This window comes from Fringilla coelebs (genome assembly GCF_963513975.1).
Source record: "Fringilla coelebs genome assembly, chromosome: 3".
Taxonomy (NCBI): domain Eukaryota; kingdom Metazoa; phylum Chordata; class Aves; order Passeriformes; family Fringillidae; genus Fringilla; species Fringilla coelebs.
The window spans coordinates 94,097,377-94,120,872 of record NC_140030.1 but is presented as its reverse complement, the minus strand read 5'-3'; the positions used below and the strand labels follow the sequence as shown (position 1 = coordinate 94,120,872).

At 37.0% G+C, this 23,496-nt stretch overlaps 1 protein-coding gene across 1 annotated transcript in view; it reads left to right on the top strand.

The window, feature by feature from the left end:
- The window catches only part of USH2A (usherin), a gene marked incomplete at its 3' end in the record, with an annotated part of 372,555 nt that overhangs the window by 12,139 nt on the left and 336,920 nt on the right, over positions 1 to 23,496 (top strand). Inside the window, exons 3-6 of the mRNA XM_084203202.1 lie at positions 17,831 to 17,966; positions 19,238 to 19,301; positions 21,659 to 21,953; positions 23,199 to 23,383. Of these exons, the coding sequence (XP_084059328.1) occupies positions 17,831 to 17,966; positions 19,238 to 19,301; positions 21,659 to 21,953; positions 23,199 to 23,383 (680 nt within the window). The remainder of the gene's footprint in view (positions 1 to 17,830; positions 17,967 to 19,237; positions 19,302 to 21,658; positions 21,954 to 23,198; positions 23,384 to 23,496) is intronic.

The following is a 23,496-nucleotide window of genomic DNA, read 5'->3' as shown; positions in this document are numbered from 1 at the left end:
GACTTACTGAAAGTATCTACATTTTCACTTTTGTGTACGGGAAGAGTTCTTGTTGATCCAGGTTTGCCTTCTGTCTATTTTGAGTCTTGTTTTACTATTGAGCTGCTTCAATTTGATTCCTTTTTGGGGAGACCAAGCTTGAAGTTGTACAGTGGATTATCACCATTTAGAGCACTGCATTTGCAATGTGGGCAGAAGGTCCTCCAGCAGGTAATTCTTGGCTGCACAGTGTGTGAGCAGAAAACAGGCAACTGATTGTAGCATCTTTGCTGGTAAAGATGGATCACAAATACTGAACAATTGTCCTTTCTGCTTTATGCTGTACAAGTTTTTATGTAAATGTTTTCACAAGGTACTTGAAACTTTTTTTGACAAATCTAAAAACTTCATGAGTACAGCCGAATAGAAGAGCTTTTGTTTTTGTGGGTTTGTTTGTTTGTTTGTTTTGGGTTTGTTTGTTATGGCATTTTGTTTATTTATTTTTAGAAGTAATTTCTACATTTGGTTCAGGTTTTGTATCTTAAAGACAGACTTAAATCAGAAGACTGATCAAGAAATGGAAGGTGAAACTTTCAGGTTGTCCTTTGTGCAACCTCCATTATTTATGTGTGAACTGTCTTATATCTTGTGTTAACATCTGTGTGTGCAACAAATGGAAGGTGACATAAATTACACGTGTAGATCTTGTACAAAACAAAATCCAAGTGTGCTGTTGGCAGTCCAGAGGGCGAATCTTGTAAGACTTCACATGTATAATTTTCTCCGGGAAGCAAAGAATATTTCTGGGCCCCAAACAACTTATTGGGTGTGTGGGAAGTAGAAGAATCTGGGATGAAGAGGCAGAGGAACTCCTCTTGTCTGTGTGTCTCATTCTAGTGCCTTGGCTCAGTAATGCTGTAATTTTTGCATAATTTAAGGACTCTGTCTGTTTGATAGCTGTCTAGATAGCCTGTCTTGGAGTATGAAAGAAGAGTACATTAATAGGAACAACTTTCTTTTAGATGTATCATTGATTTATTTTCTGAAAATCAGTGGGGTTTGAAGCTTCTTAAGCTGGACTGTCTTGAATAGTCCCTAACTGACTTGTTTTTAGTTTAATAGTCTAATTATTTTACTTTTAATTTACAGATTGGAATATGTATCATTATAGATAATTATAATTATGAATATATATGATATATATAAATATATATAATTTCTATTTTGGCATTGGACTCTTGTGGCAATGAGTTCCTCATATGGCATTATGGCTGTATGAAATTGTTCTTTATTTTAAATCTGCTGTCTGCCAACTTCTTTTTTGCTGATTTCTTTTGCCAGTTTCTTTTTATTTATCATTATTATGCTTTTTGATATTTTGATTATATAACTTTATCACATATTAAAATCATTCATAAGAAAGATTTCTCCTTATATTGAAGCCATTCTGCATTTTGTTCATCCACACTGATATTTTCAGAAACTTTTGGGGTTATTGGGCGATGCAAGGGACAGAACTCCACTTATAATCCCAGACACTTTGCATGACAAATTTCTAAACAATAAAGTTTTGTGGGATTTAAAAAAATTTCTTTCCCAATAAGGAATGTTTCTTTTTTACTCATTAGTGAGAGACTCTCTATAGTAACTCCAAGACCACTTGGAGCAGTGACTGTTCAGAATTTAGTGTTGTGTTTGCATGGGCAAGAATATTTTTCTTGTCTGCTACCTTGTGGTTAACAAGATATTTAGTCTGCTACTTTGCTGCCTGTTCCTTAACAATTTTGAAATCCTTTGTACCTTTGAAGTAAGCTTTGATTTCAATTATCTGCATGTATTCATTCCAAATTTTTTCACCTCACTAACGACTTTTCAAGCCTGTACAAAATATTAGCAGAGATTGTTGGAGTTAATGATGCTGTCTGTGTGAAATGTGACCATTTAATCTCTCCCAAGTTTGAAAGTTTAAAACCTTTCTAGAGAGCCAGTATGTTATATTGGTCAGTTCTTCTAATCCACATGCATCTTTACTTCAAAGAATTCAAATTGGATCTTGATTTCCTTACACAAAAGTCATGTTGCCTTTTCTAGTGTATAGTATTAACCCATGTGATTTCCCAAGCAATTCGTCCAGTACAGACTTGATTTTAGGAATTCTCAGAAGAAATGATCCAAGCCCTCTTCATGCATCGTGTCTATAACTTTAATTTCTGCATTGTTTTTTTCTCTGTGTAGGGTTAATTGAAAATAGGCCAGAGGGTTTTTTTTGTTTCTGCTTCTTTTCTGATCTTCCATTGAATCTGAAGGTACTTTTATTTATTTATTTATTTATCTTTTTTTTTTAATAAATAAAAAGGGCTGTAATACCAGGTTGCGTAGTATGTTTTAATACAGTTAGCTCATTTTCTTATCAAAATTTGAGCTTTCTTTAAGGCATAACAGCACTTTTTCAGTGGTATGATCTGTTTAATTCCTGACATTCAGGTTCAAACATCTGGGGCTTTAGATTTTAAAGACAAATATGTTTTGTTTTATATATTTTGTCATAATTTACAGTCTATGTGCATGCTTAGTTAGCACAGTTCTGGTTTAGATACTTGATTTTTCTCCCCCAACTTTTAATTTCCTTCCCATCTTGATATACAAAGAAACTGCCTTTATTTGGATATAGGAGCAGCTGACCCTCCTTTGATTCTATCTGTTCTAGAAAAGGGTTTCGATTTGGAATTGACCTAAATCCCTTCTTCCAAGCCCTGTTTGTGTGCAGAGTCATGCAGCCTTGCTTGTCTGACCCTTTGTGATACTGGCAGCATTTCAAAGAATGGCACTGGCTTTTTATCTTCTGCCTCCTGAATAAAAGCCAAAATATTTTCCTCTCAAACCTCTCTTCTCTCCTTTCAGGTGGTGTTTAGGTGTATGCTTGCTATTGACTGATTGTAGATGGCCCATCTATCTTGTGAGGGTCATCCTTGTTGCACTTCTAAGCAAATCATTATGTGGTATTCAGTGGCAGCCTACAATAAACCATCAACATTGCTCCTAATCTGACATTTCAGAACTTTAAACTTCTGTTTCTTTACATTGAAATTCTTTCCCTTGAAGATTTATCCTCAGTACTCAGAGGTATGTGCCTTTTTCTTTCCAGCTTGATGACCATGTCCCATGGGACTTGAGCGGTTCTTGGAATCAGGGCTGGTCAAAAGAAAAAGTCTGTCTTTCTGAGCTTCTCTGGTTACTACTTACTTGTGCTTTATGTATGTACCTCTTGTCTGTAAGTCATGCACGTAACAGATTGCATTGCCACTCTTCTGCTGGACTTCTGAGTGCAATTAATTATGTTTGAAGGGCCTTTATCCTTTTCCTTAAACTGTGTTTATTGACATTTTTCTCTGTGCTGTTCAGTAATCTTTGTGGATTTTCTGTGCCTTAACTCGAGGCCTGTACCCTAAAGTGCTCCGGCGATCACGATGAACTTTATGAGTAGCCTCCCCTGGTCATCTCCTGGCCCATCTCTAGCAAAATGTAGTTGAGGGAGCTGATGCATAAACGATTTCATTTAACTTTTTCCAAAAATGAACTAGTGACAATAAGCTACCAAAACACTGTCCTCCAAAGTCCCTTTTGGTCTGAGTGGAATTAACAGCACAGTTTGGATCTCTGGCAAAGCTTGGCTGCTAAGATGCTTAGTAACTCTGGAAAAAAAGCAGTTATTATAAAAAATGAAAATTGAAGCTTACAGTGAATTGCCATCAAAAAGAGTATTGGAGAGTTACAGTACAAAGGAGTAGTTGAATGACCATTTCTAAAGGACTTTGTGATGGACGGAAGAAAGCAGGGCACAGAGGAGGAGGGAAAGGCCTGGAGTAAGGTTGTGGGGAAGAATATGAAAAGAATCAAAGACAGACTTTTGTGGCTCCTTGACCATGAAAAGAAACTAAGCCCTGAAAGAAGAGATGAGACTTTATTTGCAAAAATCCCTTAACTGGATACATGGAACTTTTTGTGGCAAGGCATTCAGAGGGCAGAAATAATTGCTTTCTTCTTATGTAAATCATCCCGCAAAAAAGACAGAGGAATGGATTTTCAACTTTTCAGTCCCAGCAGAGCTGTTCAGCTCTGTTTTGTAGAACCAGTGTATTCTTGCATTAAATTTGGGAATGACTTTAAAGTCATAGTACTGAGTGGTGTAAAATGGTGCAAAATCTTCAGATATAATCAGTTTAAAATACTAGAATTTAATATGCAGCTGATAGTGTCATAAAAGGTTAATAATTGTACATTAGTAACAGCGCCCCTCATTTGTGCAGGTATCTGCTTATTCCTTGACTAGTGAAGCAGAAGACTTTATTCAGAAGGGACATTTCATTTGACACCCACATTTCATCCCTAATTTACATGATTACAAAGTAGTTCGTGAAAATTCTGAATCAGTGGTTTTACGGTATTTTAAATGGAGGGGGCAGAGAAAAAATATGCATTGTTATGAGATTATCTAAAATGTACTTTCTGACCTTTTGCTTCAATTAATTGTGGCAAGTCTGTGTAACTGTTTTAGCTACTAAAAAGCAGCTTGTTGAATCCTTAATACTTGTCTCCTTTCATGTTACTGTAGTGATCATCAAATGTTGGATCTGATTTCTTCTGTGATTTGGGGAAAATGGAGTCATTATGCAGCAAGAATGCAATTGTTCTTCATGCTTTTTCAGATCTGGTGACTAGGATCCTCTCATGTTTTTTTTTTTTTTTGTTTGGAACTCATTTACAGCACAGGTGTCACTTTTTAAAGCTTTCTATGTAAAAAGAATAGAGTTTGATCAATGGTTAAAATAGTAGTTGTAGCAAAGCTTATTTGTTAATTCCTTCAGTTTCTAACACAATCTGTATTTGCAGTTTTGCTCTCTTGGCTTCTCTCTGCCACTCCCCTGCCCCGATGTGTTTGTTCTGTCCTGAGGCATCAGTAACAGATTGATACAGCTCTACTGACCCTGGCAGTAAAGAATATTGGTGCAGTGCTGGCCGGGGTAGAAAGTGGAATAGCTGTAATTAACCATTTTAATACTTCTTCATACTAATTAAATGCTTTCAAACTATGGGTCAACAAAAGATTAAGTGAAAATTGCCAATCTATACTTAGAATGATTACTCTATGCAAAAGGATCTCTAATCTCTGATTCAATGTTGATTCTAAAGCAGTGTTTACTTTTTAAAATACTGATTTTTTAAAAATATAGTCTATTTCAAAATCTGTCTCTTTTCACATTGATCTTTCTTTGTCTCCAGTCTGGTTTATCAGATCCTTGAGTGTGGGTTGCATCACTCAGGTTTTTAATACAGTACTAAAATTACCCCATATGAAAAATGAACAATTTGTATGTTTCTTATTTTGAATCCTTCTGCTTGCTGTCACTTGCATTTTTTGCATCTTGAAGGCTTTGTTCATGAAATAGCTGTTAGTTTTTCTTAATCTTATAAACTATCTTATGGATCAGTCTGTGTTCCAGTTGCTTTTTGATTTTGCTGTTTAGGGTCAAATTTATATTAATAAATGGCTTAATCTTGAACAGAGTTAATTGTTTCAGGAGCATTTCAGGGTTCCTTTCCCCTTACACCACTCCCCCCCCCCACCTTTTTTTTTTTTTTAATTTATGTTGTTCTTCAGGGAATTTGAGTTGAACTAGTGGATCTATGCACGACAAGAAAGACTTGGATTGAAGGAATACCATTTCCCACTGAGAAGGGATTAACATTGTAGGAGATAGTGAAAAAGAAAAGTAAAGGAGGGCAAAGAGAAAAGCTAAATATCTTTTATACAAATGCTAGGAGCATATGTAATAAGACTGCTGAATGGGAGTGACATGTTTTCAAGGATAAGAAAGATATTATTGGAATAAGACAGACAACCAGGAAAATGAAGGGGGATTTAAAATGCCAAGATACACAGTTTCAGTGAAGGGAGAGCTAATATTAAGCTGAAAGAGATGTAACAATATTGCTGAGGGATAATACTCTATCTGCAGTAGGAAACACTCCTGCTCTCACCCCCTCCATTTTAATTTTTTTCTTTAACTACATTTTTTAAAAACGAAGTTTAGTGGTTTGCATGCACGCTGAGGACAGTTTAATATAGTTGTGATTCTTGGCTGTTGTACCAGACTTACTGGTGGTCACAAAAAAAGCCCTGGCCATAAAAGTATTTAAGACAGGCAATGGTCCCTAAGAAAAGAAAACCAGAACTTTGATTTGAAGAATGCTGGTGTATTGTAGAGAAGACAGTAGGAAGAGAGATTGTTAGAGATCAGTTTTGATATTAACTGTGTTAATACTACAAATGAGAGCATGTTTCTGCTGTTGCTGTAAGATTGCTATCTTTATACTGTTAATGAAGCAGTGGAGAATATTGTCATAGTTATGAAAAAGCTGTAAATGTAAATCTGTATGTGGAGACAAGAAGCAAAATCAAATGATCAAAAATCATGAAATTTGAAATGGTTTTGGGGTGGGGGTTTGGGCTAGATGGAGAAGCAGCCCTAAAGTTATTGATTTTAGCAAAGCTAACTTTGAAGGAAAGCAAAATGCTCCTGGGGTTTTTGCCTGCAATCCTGTGATGAATGGGAAATCCACTCCACACAAGTCGAGAGTACATAGTGTATAAAACACGTAGAGAGGCTGCAATTAAAATTCATCCCAGTTAAGTCAAGAAAAGGAAAGGCCGATATGGGCCTGAGGCAAAAGAAGGAAAGGCAAAGAGACAACTTGCCCCTCCCGACCTTATGCTTTTTCCTTCCCCTTCGCTGTTCTTTACCATTTCTTCTGCTGTCCCTTTATCTTCTCCAGCCCTTCTGTTTTAAGATAGTTCTGTCGCTGTGGTCCCCTGATGAGGTTTCTTCCTCGAGTCTCTTGTTTTTTTCACACTGCATTTCTCAGAGTGTGGGCATAACTGTTCAGAGTGCTCATAACATGGGCAGGAGTCTCTCTCCCCTTTTCTTCCCAAAACCACACTATGCATCCCCTTAAACATGGTTGCAAGCTGTATATAGTAGACATTGTTTTTCTTTCTTAACTTCTTTTATTTGTTTGTGAATCTGGGATGATTTCAATTCACTGTGTGGCAAGGGAAGCTAGAGCTGGGAAGGGCAAGCATGGGGGTATGTAACAACTCGTGTAGACAGTGTGGATATATGAAAATCTTTAGAAAAAGACACTGTGTTCTGCTGGAACATCTACTGCTGAAATGGCAGGATTTCTCTGAGAGACAAGAGTGAAACAAACATATACATGGTTACAAGCGGTATTCCTCTCTTTTGTGTAAAGTTAGGACACAAATTGTGTCTGCTTTTGGGATCCTCTGTGCAAGTTGCTTTATTGTTCAATCTCCCACATACACACATTATCAGACATCTTGTTTCAAGGTGTAAAGAACAGATGTGAGGAAGAAAGTAAATTTAATTTATTTGAGGTCTGAATCTGGGCCGGTGTAAAATGACATTGCTGAAGATGAAGGCAGTTTGTAGTAGCTGAACAGTTTGAACAAATTTTGATCTCACATTTTATTTTTAAAAGGTGAACAAAGATTATAATGGCAGAAGTGGATTTTGGGGAGAGATTTAATGTGACATTGGTAGAAGATTGAATGGTCTATTTCTGTCAGTCTGTACTCTCTCTTTTTTCTTTTTTAAATTGCAGTGATTTGTTGACTGTAGGAATTGGCAACAGGCAGAGAGGATGACCATGTGGTCTTATGGCATTCAGCTGGTGCCCTGTTTCTGAAGATGGTATGAGGGATCATAAAGTTTAGTTCCATGTGTATTGTGATGATAGTTGCATCTATATTTAAAGCTTTCTGTCACTGAAGCACTCTTGGTGTTGTCAGATGTCTATTGGACTGGATGAGCTGCAACTTCTTGCAATTGAATGTCAATAAGACCAAAGCAATTTTGGTTGATTCATAGCACCAGCTTAAGCATATTCACTTGCACAGATTACATTTGACAGATAGTTACCTTCAGCTGAACTCTGTGGTTAGAAGCCTTGGTATATTCTTGACAGTGAGCTTAGAGCTGATGCCTTATGTTTATTTCATATCCTGTTTTTGCCTTCCTAATACTGCATGTGTATGTCTACATTTAAATAAACTCACAGCTGAAGTACTAGTCACTCCACTTGTTATCTCTGGACAGAATGTTGTGATGAGTCAATTTCAGTATTTAAAAAATGGTGTTTTTTTCCCCATTTAGGCAGCTTTAATTTCAAAAGCTATCTAATGAAGGATTTTATTTTATCGGGAACTTCTGGAAAAGTGTCTGTCAAAGTCTAAGAAGAGGAGGATAAGAAAAAGAAGAGGTAGAGGATATAAGCAAAGATGAAAAAGCATTATTCTCTTTGGAATGTTTTTCTGCTATTCTATCAGTTTTCTGGCCTGCAGGGAAATATAGTCAGCATAGGTGTTCTTACCCTATTATGTTAGTGAAAGTTAAAATTGTCTGGATTCTGCAACAAAATTGTGTACAGTGTCATCAAATACTGATGTGTGTTGGCATTCCCTAAAAATTTTCCAAAGAAAGGCATCTTTCCTTGTAATTTCTCATAACAATTCTAAAATAGTCTGGGTTAAAATAGTTTCAATTTCCCCTAACCATGGATGGTAACTTAAGCACCTTCTTTTTGAAAACCATAGTAAAAAAGTCCCAGGCTATGTTGTTACTTTTGTTAGTTGGCAATGAAAAGCTTTGAGCCCTCTTTGTTTCCTTCCTGTAAAATGCTGTTTGTCCTGAGAACCAAATATGTGTGAAAAACATCACATTGAAACCTCCATAGCAGCCAGGGTTGCACCTTGCCTCTATCACCTTCTGTTCTTTTCATTCAGACTTGCAGCTAAGTTGTTTCCAAGGTCTGAAATACAGAGGGGTGAATTTGGGTTTGCCTGGGGACATGGAGTTCTTACAGCTCAAAAACTACATTTTTGCCATGTGAAGCTAGGATAGTATTTGAACGTGGAAGGAGAGGAATTTAGAAATGTGAGCAAATCATTTATTAAGAGCAGATAAAATTGATTTTATTGTGTGTGCAGCTTTTGCATTTGCAATTGGGCAAACCAACTAAAAATGGACTGAAGATATGAAATTGTGACAGGGCTGTAGCTGGAGCAGCACCAGCCTCACTGGCAAACTCATCAGGCAGTTCTTTTGCTGGTGCAGAAGGTGCCATTTGTGCGTCAAGTGTTATGCTGATAAATTGTCTGAGCTGGCTTGTCCTCTTGGATACTATTCTTTAGTTTCCACAGCCCTCCCTCCTACAAACCCCCTGTCCCTATTAACATGGTTATTAGTGTCTTTGCTGGTCTGTTTGAGAACAAGTTCGTAGACAAATTCCTCCTGACATATCCTTGTTCTCATATGTTTGCTACATAAATTCATTATCTCTTGCCAAGCTTTAGATCTGCCAAGTTCCCTCTGTTGTCTCAATTTTCATTCCAGATTAAAAAAAATTAAATGCAAAGCACAAAACACTAGAAATGAACTCTTTTTATTTTAAAGATTGTAAGCTTTATCTCTGAGAGAGGGAAAAATAAAAAAAAGACCACAGGAGACTTTGATGTATGTAAAACATCTGCCCAAACATCTCTAGCAATAATGTCATCACAGTGATGGTTCTTATTCTTGAATTATCTATTCAGCTAAGGTTTTAAATTTGGGTTAGGCTTCATTTTGCACTTTGTAAGGATGGCTAAGCCATATGGGACTGTAGGAGCAGGCTCTGTACTAGTGCTGGTGAGTACTGTGGGGAGTAGATGATGGCTAAGAGTGATGTGGAATCCTGACTCATCTGCAGAGGTTAAACTGTGGGAACCTCTATTTTTTGAAGCAGTCATTTATTTTTTGAAGCAACCCTTGCCTGAAGGGTTGAGAAGAGTAGAGGAGTTTTGGGGTCTTGGGGTCATAGAACCATAGAATATCCTGAGTTGGAACGGACCCATACGGATCATAGAAGTCTAGCTCTTGGCCCTGCATAGCACCAGCCCCAAGAGTGCCTGAGAACATTCTCCAAACACTTCTTGAACTCTGTCAGGCTTGGGCTGTGACCACTTCCCTGGGCATCCTGTTCCAGAGCCCAACCAGCCTCTGGGTGATGACCCTTGTCTCAGTGTCTGGCCTACATCTCCCCTGACACAGCTTCATGCCATTCTTTTGGGTCCCATCCTGATCCCCAGACAATGGATCAGTGCCTGCCCCTCTCCTTTCCAGGTTAACCTGTTTTGTTCCCTGTTTGTATTAGTGTTTGAAAAAAATAATACTTGGGGACAAGAATCTGGTCCCACTTGTATTCACTACATTTATCATGTTGTTTGGGGTTTTTGTTGCTGTTGTTTTTTTCTTTTTTGTTTGGTTGTTCTTTTTAAAGCTAAATGTAAATATAGGAGACAAAAAAGAGGAAGTAAAAATTAGTTGAATAATGCAAAATGAGAATAAGGCAAAAATGAGGGCTAGGGAAGGATCCTTTAAAATGAATGTTCAAGGTATGTAAATTCTGCAGTTTATTCAGTGAGGAAAGGTGTTGAATTGTGGCAGAAAGTTGTCTGCTGTTTCCGATTCATCAATTTTGGGATGCATAGGTGCTCAGATTAAAAAAAAACATATATAAAATGCTGCAATATGATTTTTGGTCACCAGCTCTGCTTAAATGACAGCTGAAAGTAAGCTTGGATTCATAAGCTAGTGGTTTCATCCTGGTTTTTCCCCCAACATTCTTTTGCTAAGTCCATATCACTGACCTTTCCTCTTTACAGAAAATCATTTATGAAATATTAAAGCTGTGTGGAAGCCTTTGTAATTGCAGCTTCAGCAAGATTTGCAATTATGCAAGAAAATACTGAGATACATACCTGTGTGCTTCTCCTCTCTTTGATATGCAAAAGCCCTTTACTTTTGCTTTTATTAAATGTTACACTTCTGTTCCTCATCTGCTTTTACAGAGGAAATACATGAACCCACATGTCCCCCAGTGGCAAATATGCTCTATGTCTTTATATGAGCAGGTAAAAAGAGCATATTTAGACAGGTTGAAGGTGAAAAAGATTTTTATGCTCAAGTTTCTGATTACACCATTATAGTAGCATCACTAATTCCCCTCCTTCCACCTATTGTCTTCTTTCCTCTGTTGTCATCAGTGGCCACTGTTGATTTGTTGACTCTATTAAAGTATTCAAGGAAGCCACAGGCCTGTCATTTTGGTCATAACCTTAATCTGTTTTCTCACCTTGGGAGAAAATGTGTTAATACACTGTCTGTTTCTATAGAATGGACTCATTGAGAAGGTTCCTGATGCAAATCTGCAATACATTTAGAAGGAAAAAAAGGTTTTCTGAATCTTGATTAGTTTAACAGATAGCAAGCTGTGTTTAGCTGGAAATTTTTATAAGACCCACACCAAATTAAGTAACAGTAAGCAATTGTAATGGTACGTTGTGTAGTAATTTTTGAGCTGGGTGAGCTGCAGCTCCTCCTGATTTCTCATAATATCTAATTCCTTGTTATTTATGAATGATTAAGCAAATAATTTATGCTAACTTCTGCTTTAATTTACATCTCTGTAAAGCCTGTGTAACTTTATTGATTCTAGAGGTGTTTTAATTTTTAAGACAACTAAAGAGAAGGGTCATTCCTGCTAGCTTGCTGGTTTGGAAAATAAATAGAGCTTTTTCCCCCCCTTTTTTTAATGCCTTACAGATAAATGGTATAGCTACAAAACTGCTTCTCATAAAACATTTTAAAATTCTTCATATTGTGTATAATTTTCTTTAAAATAATTGTTTCTACTTCTGAGTAATTGCCTGCTGTGCAAATAGGGTTTATTTTAAGGAAAATGAAAACAGACTTGAGTTTTCTTACACTTAATATTTTGTTCTCTTATTTGGGGAATATTGGAGAAACTGACATTGTGTTTTAGTTTGTATTGGGTTTTTATATTTAACTTGCATTTGCAAAATAGCTAAATTTGCATCTTTAACTTAAAAATTGGCTTTTAAAAAATTTTAGTATACAGATATATATGTTTTTTTGAATAATCTTGTTAATGTCAGTTATATATCATATATCCCTGAGCTTCTCCTTTTTCATCTTATTTGAAAACAGTGGTGTCCATTACATGTACTGGAATGTAGTAATTTCCTAGTATTGGGAGATGCATTTTTGGTTCTTGTTTTGTCTGTGTCAGTCAGTCCTGTCCCTGCATCTGAGACTTTGTGTGATGGTCTGAAGAGCTGTAAGAGCTGAAGTTGCATTGAAGTGGTTGCCATCACTGAGTTGGCTGGAAAACTAAGTAGGCCAGGGTTGGTATCATTTGGCTTAAATGACTGGAAAAGATTTTTTTTCTATTCCTTTCAGTTTTGGTGCCAGAGTTCCCTCTGTTGTGGAACTCCTCATTTATGGCCTGCAAATCTGGGAAGCAATCCTTCTGTTCTATTAATCTGTCTTGCCAGACACTGTGATCTAGTTATTAGAACAAAAGATGATGAAAGGAAATGTTAGGATTAAAATGTATTTTATGGTTGCTAGAAGCTCTGATGAGTAAGGGTAAAAAGAATGTATATTCAACCAGTGGAGAAGATTAATGTTGTCTTGAAATAACTCCCTATAATTTATCTGTAATATTTTAATAAATCTTTCCCATGCCAATAAATATCGGAATAGGAAAGATAACATAAAGGATAAGGTTGTACTAACTGAAAACCAGGTGTTTTTGAAGCGTGTACTAATTACAAATTGAAATATTTGGAAATGAGACTACTGGCTCTGTTGGTTGTGTGTCATTTAGTGCTGTGAAGCTTTGATCTCTGGTTAGTGGTCTTTAGCTCTGCTGTGATACATTTAGGGATTCTTAGGGGTTTTTTTAAAAATCAGTCATAAAGGATTCTTTTCTATGTCTCTCCTTCCTATCTTATTTATTAGAAATAATTTTCCATTAGGTGTATGGGTGGTATTAATATTAGGACTGACTTGTAATGGAAAAATCTTACTAATGCGGAAAGATCATAGTGTTCCCTGAAAAAAGGTTCCGTTAACTTCATTTATTTTGGCTGAAATGGTGCTATTCAATTCCACATGGAAGAGACTAAAATTATCTGAGTTGCCTTTATATATATGTAAGAGGACATTTTGATGACAGGATGATTAATGCATGTGAAGAAAAAGCGTATGTTGCTTAAGTGGGCCAGATATCACACATTTGCATTATAAGGTAATAAATGTGAGTGTTATTATGTGACAGCCAAAACTTTGTAGATTGTAGTCTCAGAACTCCCCAAAACTGGCTTCAGCTTTGAAAGGGTCATTGTAGTTCAAAAAAGTGGAGTCAGTATAACTGTCTTTTAGTTGATATCAAAATCTCTTCTGCCTCTGTGTTGATAATGAGGAATATTAGGCTTTTTTTGTTTTTTGAAAAAGCAGATCGTTAATATTGTAAATATTGTAACTGTTGTTACAATATTGTAAATACTTGTAACCGTTGGACTGTTTCTTTATTTATACATTGTTATACCAATATGCATTATACCTATAAGTATCAGTACAACACAAGGCTTTCAAAAAAAAAAGAAAGAACCCATGGTATTTTTCAGTCAAGGAGCTTCTGCTTTTTGCCGTAGTCCCTTAACCAGTGCAACTGCTCTGAAGTGGAGTATTTGGTTGTGATGTTTCTTTTTTGCCATACAGATTACTGCAATGTAGTGGAAGTTAGCAGTTCTGTTAGCACTTAATACATGAAGATACTGGCTTTTGTTTGCATGACAGTTCTGCCTGATCCAAACGAAGTGGCAAATTTCATGTAAAATTTCATTGTTGTGTTTTTGTGGGTAGGATCTGAAGAGCACAGATCTCTAGGTAAGAAAATAAAGTTATAATAAATTTCCTGTACCTGTCTCATTAGCAATAATATGGGGATAATCCTGTGCCTTGTGTTATCTGGAATGACCCTTTCTTGAACAGGGAGGTTGTACCACATAATCCACTGTGGTCCCTTCCAACCTTACCCAATCTGTGATTTTGTGATTCTGCAGTACTGTGACCCAAATGGCAGAGAAGCTTTCCTTGCTAGGAAGTGCTTTTATTTGGTATTGCTGTCTCAGGTGCACAATTTATGCTGGAGAACTATAAGCTTAATTTGGGATGCACTGAAGGAATTTGCCTCTCAGCTCTTTGGCCCTGTACCTCTCATCTTTGAAACACTTCTAGGTCATACTAAGAGTGCTATTAGAGGAAAGAGTATTGATATCTTTCACCACCTTAGTTCACCATCAAATGGATTTTCCGTTGCTTGGAGTTGGTATTAGGTTCTATGTTGGCAGATGCTGTTGTAGTTTCAGAGCAAATGGATCTTAGTAACTAATCCTTGCCACTTCCTTGAGAGGTGATTTGCTGTATCTGACAGATGGGGAAGCACAGGAATGTGAGGTGGTTGCAGAGCTGGGGTTAGAGTGCTGATGTCCCAGGCTTCTGGTCCTGTGCTGTGCACAACCACAAAGCCAACCTTTGCTACCCATGTCTTGTTCTCTCTTGGGGCAAATTCTTATTGAATGTTATTAATAAGGACAACTGGGGAATAATCCTGTTGTCCTAGTCAGGAGAAAAAGTGTTCTTTTACTTCCGTGCTTTTGTATGGAATTTAATGCTAACGGTCAGGAGACCTTAAATAACTACATCAAACAGCCCATTTGGTGCCAGCCTTTTCTTATTTAGCTTAGTCTAAACTGACACCAAACTTTGAGACCTCCTCTCCTCCCACAGTGGAGAGCCGCTGGGATTTTTTATACCACACATGGTTTCCCTCCTACATTTTCCTCCCATGTCAGATATTCATACCCCCTTTAATAACCAGCAGGGGGATCATTACATTGAGCTACTGCCAAATGCATAATGACTGCTGCCTTTGCCTTACACAGTCACTGCACTACTGATATCCAATTCAGCATTGTAAAGTGCTTAGGGCTACCTTGGGGATGTGCTATATTAAACCCAACTATTCTAAATCCTATTTAATACAAAGAGATTGGTGGTGGGGGAAGGGGGAGGGAGATTTAAAATTGTCATTAGTCACCTATTTTCAACAAGTGAAAATACCTGGTCATTTAGGGCCCAATTCTGTCACTCTTAAGTCATGAATGGACCCCCTGATTTTAGTGTGGGCTGCATGGAGGTGAACACTCTGCTTGCCACAGGAGGAGGCAGAATTAGGTCCTATAAAGCTGTGCCTGAGACAGTAAGTTTTCAAGAAGCTGATGGGGGTGAGCATGCCCATTTCTGAATTCCCCTTAGAAATGTTTTACAGTGGAAACAGGAAAGTGGAAACATGCTTCATATCTGACTAAAAATAAAGGTACTCTTAAACTTGTAAAAGGCAACATTTTTATTTGAATGATATGACAGAGCTGCCACAGGAGTGTTACCTGCTATAAAGAAAGCTTAAGAATTATTACCTTTATTAGACCAGTGACACTGAGCTTTAGCCATACATTTCTAACTTCTGTCCCTCTACAGAGACAATTTTCTTTTCTTAAATAAACTGTCATGCTAGTGTTAATATATTGTTGGCTCCCTCATACTCTGAGAATACTGCAGATATAAAACATGTATATGTTAGATTGGTAATAGTATCTTTAGTGTAGCTGACTAGAACAAATGTGTTTCCCTCATGGCTGTGCTAATGTGATAAAGGAAAATTGGCTGTTCATCAGCTTTTGGCTGGGTAAAGACAGTAGAGATGGAACCACATTCTTTTTTATGCATTAATACCACTGAGAACTTTTCACTAGTTATATTTCATGTGCAGGCATGTTGTGCAAAGATGTTGTAAAACATGAGATAATGCTACAAATAACAAAGTAGAAAAGCCTGTATCTTTTATGATGATAACAGTCAAACACCAAATGACAGTAACAGGCTGTAAAAAATGTGATGCAGAAAAAATGCAATGTAACCACAATATATACGTATACTTAGGCTCTTGCAAATAGGGCATCAGATGTTTAGAGGGCTTTGTATTAAAATTAAATAAAGAAATTGTTGTATTTAGGTCATTGATGTGTCAACACTAAAGATAATTTAAAATGGAGAGATGTATTTTGAGCGGTAAAACTCATATGCAATAACTTTTTGAAGAAATCTCAAGGCTTAGTAATTATGATAATAGCCTTCAAATTTCCATCAGTGGAAGGGCAATAAATATTCCTGTCTAAATTTGGGAAATATTGACTGAATCTGGAAATGGCAATAAAGCTCAGCATACATGTTTATGTTTGAAAGTACAGTTTAAGGAGGAAAAATTCATTTGTACAATCTTGTGTGAAGCCAAAAGAAAAAAAGGCCAAACAAACCCCTCCATCTTATTTCATGTTTTCTTTCTTAAAATGCTGATAGGCTCATGTTGCTCAAGGCACTGATGCTGATCATCTGAGCTCAGATTTATAGATAATTGTGTCCATTTATCTTGGTCTGAAATTTGAAAGATTTTATTGTCAGAGTAGTATTGTGTGGGCTTATATTGTGGTTTTCAAGCTAGTATTTTGTTAACTGGTAAGTAAGTTTTGTCTCCTTTTTTTGCAACAAATTATTCTGGTTTGTAAACCTTCTGTGTTCTCACATAGGTATTGTTCTTATGGAAGCAATAATTTCAGGTTTATTTTCTTTTGATTGGCGTGACTGTCAAGATGGGCTAAAGCACTCTAGTTTTATTTGTCTTAGAAGACATGATTCCCCAGGCATCCGTACCTGCAAAATTAAAATAATGCTCTGGTAATTTGCAGCAGCAAAATGGTGTTTCAAAAGTTTAAAGCTACCAAGTTATCACATGAAAAAAGCTTTTGTGCAAGCTAAACATTGCTAAAACCCTAGTAATTTAATTTTTTTTGCAAATAAACTTTCTGAAATAAAAATTTTCGGTAAGTCCAGCTTAGTTTCTATAATTAATTTCATTAATGGGAACCTGACTATAGCCATAATACTTTTGGTTTTCATTTTGTGTGAGCTTGGATTTTTTAAATGACAGTACCGAATTTCATATAATGTAAGGCTGAAAGGCACTCCCATATTATTAAACTTTTCCTAATTTTGGGTAACTTAAATCTAAGAATTTCTAATGCAAAAAACCCCCCCAACTTTGTCAAAGCTGAGCATCTTGTGACTTTGTGGAGCTGAGAGAATGCCATAAAGTATTTCTATGAGCGTTAGCTCAGATTTAAAATGAATTGGCAGGAAAGGGAGCACTTGCAGAAAACAGTACCCTGGGGTGCTGGCTGAGTGCATATTCCTAGCCAAGGGTTCCCTGGATGAAAGGGAATTACCCAGTGGGTGTAAAGCAGATGTAGGCAGTTCCTATACTGTTCCCTTCAGCCCTTGTAGAAGAAGCATGCTTGGGTTAGGGAGGCGTTTTGGGGGCTGTTGGAGGCCTGTGTTTGATTATCCTGAGCATGGTGTGCAGCCCCTTGAGGCCTGTTTGAAGTGATGTATGAGAAGAGCTGTGACAGCTGTAACATGTGCCCATGGCCTGAAGTGGTGATGGAACTGTAACCAGCCTTGTACCTTGTGAAACACACCCACACTTCTTTTCCCCTCTTCCCCTCCATCTCCACCAGATCCATGTGCTGTAGTTCCTTCTTTGATTTAGCCCCTATAGAAATTTTATACTCTGCATTTGAGTGGTGATATGTTAATGAAAAAGAGGTAACTGCTTTCAGTAGGCAACAAAAATAAAGGTACACAACAAATAGCCTGAGGTAATGTAATCAGTGATAGACAAAAAAATGTAGAGAAGTCAAAAAAATCATGATAAAGCATGTGTTTGCCTCTTTACATTGATTCTATAGGTGCATCACAGCCGAATTAGTTTCTTCTTGAATGGTTGGGAAGATGATAACACAGCTTTTGATTCAAGGACTCTTTTGGGAACAGTTGCAGATACTGATGCTGGTGGTACTCTGCAAATTGGACAAAGTTTCACAGGTAAATCTTGTAATACTTGAGTGGAATGCACTGGAATAGTCAAAATGAAATATGCATGATGTGGTTAAAAAAAATGTGTGCGTAATTTAAGTTTTCTGTATGGTGAGAAGTAATACCTTACTGCAGAAGAAAATTCCTGTTTTTTAATTATCTTTCTCAAAAGACTGGCTTGAAGACAGAATAAATTATGATCGTCTACCAAACATCTATGTATGGGAATAGACTGATGTTTGGTAGATGATCATCATTTATATGATAGGTAGGTTTTCCTGAATTCTCTAAAACATGTATGTAAAGTGACTTATTCCACTAATTTCTGCCTGTAGTTTTTCTGAAACTAATATAGGGAATATATATTCTGTTTCAGAATGGAATTGTGAACTAAATATAGGGAATATTATATTTTGTAAATACAGGGAATATATATTCTGTTTCAGAATGGAATTGTGCATGGCCACTAGACTACACTCCTCTCTCTGCAAAGTCAGGAACAGAGCTGAAGGTTTCTGGCTGTGTTCTTCAGTTTTATCAATACTCGTGTAAACCATGACAGAATGAGAATCTTTCAGTCTCTAGTAATGCCTGAAAGTTTTGCTCTTCATCTACATCTAGAGTTTTATATGTTCTATATCATGACATGATCATTGAAGAACAGTGGAGGATGTTTGGTTACTTTTCACTAATTCTTGGCTCTGCAGGTGTAAGAACACTGACTATTGCTCTTCAGGAACATGCACAATTTGAAGTTAATTCCTAAAAATATGTCACATAAACAGTTTTATTGAGTCTTTGGGCAAGAAAGTATTCTGTGCCCCATTTCTTAAAGCTTGTATTTGGAAATGTATTTTGTTGTGGTTTTGTTTCTGAATGCTGGATAGATAATAATCAGGTGAAAGAAAGGAATATTTTAAAATGCTTTTTATCTTTATTGTATAAATTGATAGGTACAGTTGTACCTACTGTATCTCTTCTCTAATTAGAGGTGGCACATGGACTGGCTCATTACTTCTGTCTAATGAGCCGATCCCTGTGCCACCTCTCTAATCAGAAAAGAGATAGGTACAAAATGTTCTTATAAAGTTATTATAAATCATTCTTTTTTATCAAAAAAATTGAGTCACTGCCCTCTATAGTTTTGTCCAGGCCCAAGATGGTTTCATTCAGGAGGGGTAATTGTGCAAGAGAGATTTCTGAGTGCTGAATTAAAGGTGCTCTCATGCAGTGCAAAGCTGCCTTCTGCTCAATAGTTTATTTATAGTATATTTCCTTAGGTTTAGAGCAATTTGTTGGAAGAATGCAAGATTTTCGATTTTACTCAGTGGCACTTACAAACAGGTAAAGAACTTTTATTTTTGTAGCAAAATAAGAGTGTGGTGAGAAAGAAGTTTAGATAACAATATGCTTATTTCCCAAAGTGTAGTGCTTTTCAGATGTTTCCTTTAGATAATTGCTTGTGACGATGTAGTTCCCTGAGCCTCATTTCAAAGATTACCTTTAATCTAAAAAATCTTGAGTTAAAATAAATTCAGCAACTGAATGTGTTTTGCTTTTGAACTGTTGCTTAAATAGGCTTGATGTATGTAGTGGTGTATGCAGTATATATGTAGTGAAACAAAACACTGTAATAAATATGTGCTCTCCTTGTTGTTGTTGTCCTTGCTACAACCTGACTTAGTATGTATTCTGCTGAGAGTAGATCCAGTTGCTAGATTTCAATGCTTATAAACTGTCTAGGTGTTACCTACTCATCATAATTCTGTCATAATAGTGTGTGCTGATAAGCTTAGTCCTGGTGGATAAGACTTGCTAAGCTTCCTCCGAGCTGTGTGTAAACTGTAGGGCAAGGAAAGGAGCTATGGGGTCAAAACTGGACCACTCAAATACCAGTCTGATGAGGAGGACAGGCATTCCAAGTGATTGGCATGCTGGATTTGTGGCTGGAAGATTGTCTTCCCGTGCTTAGCTGTTGCTTTCCTCTGGTTTCACTTGCCCATGGTATCCATGTCAGGTAGTCTTGGTGCTTCCCTGCCCCACGCACACACCCCTGCCCTGAGGTGCCACTGTCCCTTGCTCTTCAGATGAAGTTGTCAGCATAAGCCACCAATGACTTAGCTACCTCAGCCCACAGAGCCCTGGGCAATTGCTTTGATTTCCTGTGTTCCTGAGGTCAAATTACTGTTGCCACTGCAATTTCTGTTGCCCTCCAGCCTCCCTTCCTAGTGCATTACAGAGAGATGTTACCTTTGTTATCCAGCTCATGCTGGATTAATCCAGTCATTTCGGGCTGGCCAGAAGTAGTCAGCTCCTATTTGTCTGCATGGTGCTTCCGGGGAGGCTGCACACAATGACACTCGGGACTGCAGACCTTCAGGCTACTTAATGATAGTCTTTCAATAAGATGTAGAGCAGTTTCCTCAGAGCTCAGCTGTCTGCAGGACATTATGATAAACTGAGCTCCTGTGAATTGGAAGCATTAATGTGAATCTGAATTCCAAGTTTTATGAAAATCACATTGGTTGTATTTCTCAGAGCAATGCTTGTCAAATCTTTTGAACTACAATTTAGGTCAGTAAAATGAATAAAGCTTAACAATTGAAAATTAGGTATTTTACAGACTGTTTTGACCTACTGATGTCTTTCTAGATTTGATTTTATATCCACAAATAACATGGTCCAAAATGTTTCTCTGGGATAAACTGGGAAGTAAAGTCTTGCCTGCATACCAATTAATTTAGGCTATGGATATGTAAAAAGTTCTGTAACTCTGGGTTCTGTGGAAGCTGTAGTGGCAGCTAGCAAGTATTTATTTGCTTAATAAGCACACAGAATTATGTTCTTACTTATAAAGTAGGAAAATGGGAAAAAGTTACAAGGTTTGAATATAAAAATTCAGTCTCTTCTAGACTCACAAAATCCTTCCTTTATTTCAGTGATGAGCAGATAAAGAACTGTCTGTGTCATCCATATATCTGCTTGCTTGCCTGCCTACCTACCTTCTTATTTATTGCAGTTGCTGATGTCAGAGGGTTCTGAAGTATCTCAATGATTTGACATGACTAGGTTGATTGCAGTTAAAAAAGGAGACATCTTGATAAAAATTAGTTAAAAGTGAAAATATTTCTATCCAGATTTCCTGGATAGAACAATATGTTATTGTTCAAACATATTGTAAGGTACAATATGTTATTGTTCAAACTGGTCTTCTGGGAGGGTTTGAGTGCAAACATTGAACTTCACTGTGGTTACAGGCATAAAATTGTCATTATGGTGTGTTTCAGAACAGGATCCAGAGTGCTGATTGGAGTCAGACATGATGCTGCAATAAAATGTTAAGAGTTTTTCTCCTCGCATCTATGGTGGGATTCATCTATTTAGCTTTAGACCTCTCACCAAAGAACTCCTTTCCCTTGGTGTCTGAAGAACTCCATAAGTGTGGAGCAATGAAAGGAGCTCCAGAGTGGTTCGTCACAGATATTTTCTGAAGATGCCTGCTGCTACCATTGATAATGTAGAGACCTTGAGGGAAGGCTTCACTCCTAGCTGAGTGCCCCATTCTTATGAGTTTACAGCAGGAGTTTAGGGCTTCTACTATAATCTAACGTGAATTTTGTTTAATCTATGAGCCTAGATGCACAAAGTGACGTTTGTTCTTGTTGTCATGTATCTAATTACTATTCTCTATGCTGTGACAGAGACATTTTGGAAGTATTCTCTGGAAAATTCCCTCATCTTCATACCCAGTCTGAGTGCCGCTGTCCTGGAAGTCATCCCCGAGTACACCCTTTGATACAGAGGTACTGCATCCCTAATGGTGCAGATGATACCACTAATGACAGGGTGCTGAGGCTGGATGCAGAAGCCCATCCTCTCCAGTACATCAATGATAATGACATTGGGACCACTTGGATTTCATCTGTGTTTGCTAATACTGCAGGTCTGGATCGTGGTGTTTCAATCACAATAGATTTACAAAATGGACAGTATCAGGTAATGGGAAGATGCTGTTTGCCATTTATTAAAACAAAACTAAGAAAAGATTTTTATAGATATTGCATTGCAATTTTGAGGATATTCAAACCTTATGCTTTAAAATGTTATCCTTAGAGGACCAGGAAGAAAGTTTCCTTTATTGGCATATAACAAGTGCAAAAGGCAACAAAATGCATTATGGTTCTCGGCATTCTCTTTTGATGTGCCTGTTTTAACCAGCAGTAATCTAGAGTAGATATACAAGAGTAGGTCCTGTGTGAAGGCACCAATATTTAGAAACTGATTGTTGTCTATTAACTCCACTTTTGTAAATTTCAACTTTTATTTTAATTTCTGTTAAAACTTAAGGTGCTTGTTTTGTACATGCTGGTGGAATACTGACTGCAGACAAATGAAATTTAATGTATCATTGACATATTAGAGAGTATTTCTATTTGTAGATGTTCTGGAGGTGATAGATTAGCCTCCCAAGGAATATGAAAGGAGAAAATGGGCAGGTGTAGTTATTGAAGAGGCCATATTGCTCCTAATCCTCCAATAGGCTCCTGAAGAATGTCAGGATGTCTTGGAAAGAGGGACATGGCAGAAGTGGGGCTTCATTCACAATAGGGAATTCACCAAATTTCTGTATATTCTTTCTGCCCTATTCTTTTTTAATTAATGGTGTGTAGGAAAAAATTATGATGACAGGCTTTAGCTACATAGTCATTTAGTTAAACATTAGTCATTTAGTTAAAAGTGATTTCAAATGAATGTGAAAATCTTGACTTTTGCTTATTTGATACACATACTTCTGCTTAAGCAGTATGCTGAGGGGAGTGTTGTTTGAAACCACACAGGTATTTGATGAGATTCCGAGCTAAAAATATGGAGTATTTAAAAAAAACCAAATCTCTGTCAGACAAGCAACTCGTCAAATGTTTAGCAACACAAAGTTACAACTTTCATTTTTACCAAAACAACATGGTTGTAACAAATCGTGGACCTGAATTTGCAGTGCATTTTCAAACAGTCTTTGAGAAAAAGTGAAGTTCTGCTGCAGTAGTTCAGTATCAAAGAGCTTGTTCAACAAAAAAAAATTCTCTCTGGCTTTAGTTAGGAATATGTGCAGTGAAATATGGCTGCTTCTGTCTATGAGTGGTAAAGCAGACTGTATAGTTACATTAAAAAAAAGGATAAAATTCTCATTGTTTTGCAACTTCAGCATTAGTATCAGTTCATAAATGTTTTATCTTCTTGTAGGTATTCTATATTATTCTGCAGTTCTTTAGCCCACACCCTGAAGCAATAAAAATTGAGAGGAGAAAAAGAGATGATCTAGAATGGGAAGACTGGCAATATTTTGCTAGAAATTGCAGTATTTTTGAAATGGAGAACAATGGATCTCTGGAAAAACCAGATTCTGTCAACTGTCTCCAGATGCATAGGTATGAGTGGGTATTATCTGCATAATACAGATGGTTTGAACAGGTAACATCCTGACACAATTCACTGCTATGTCCCAATGAGATAGAATCTTTTAATTTGGTACACTCATTTG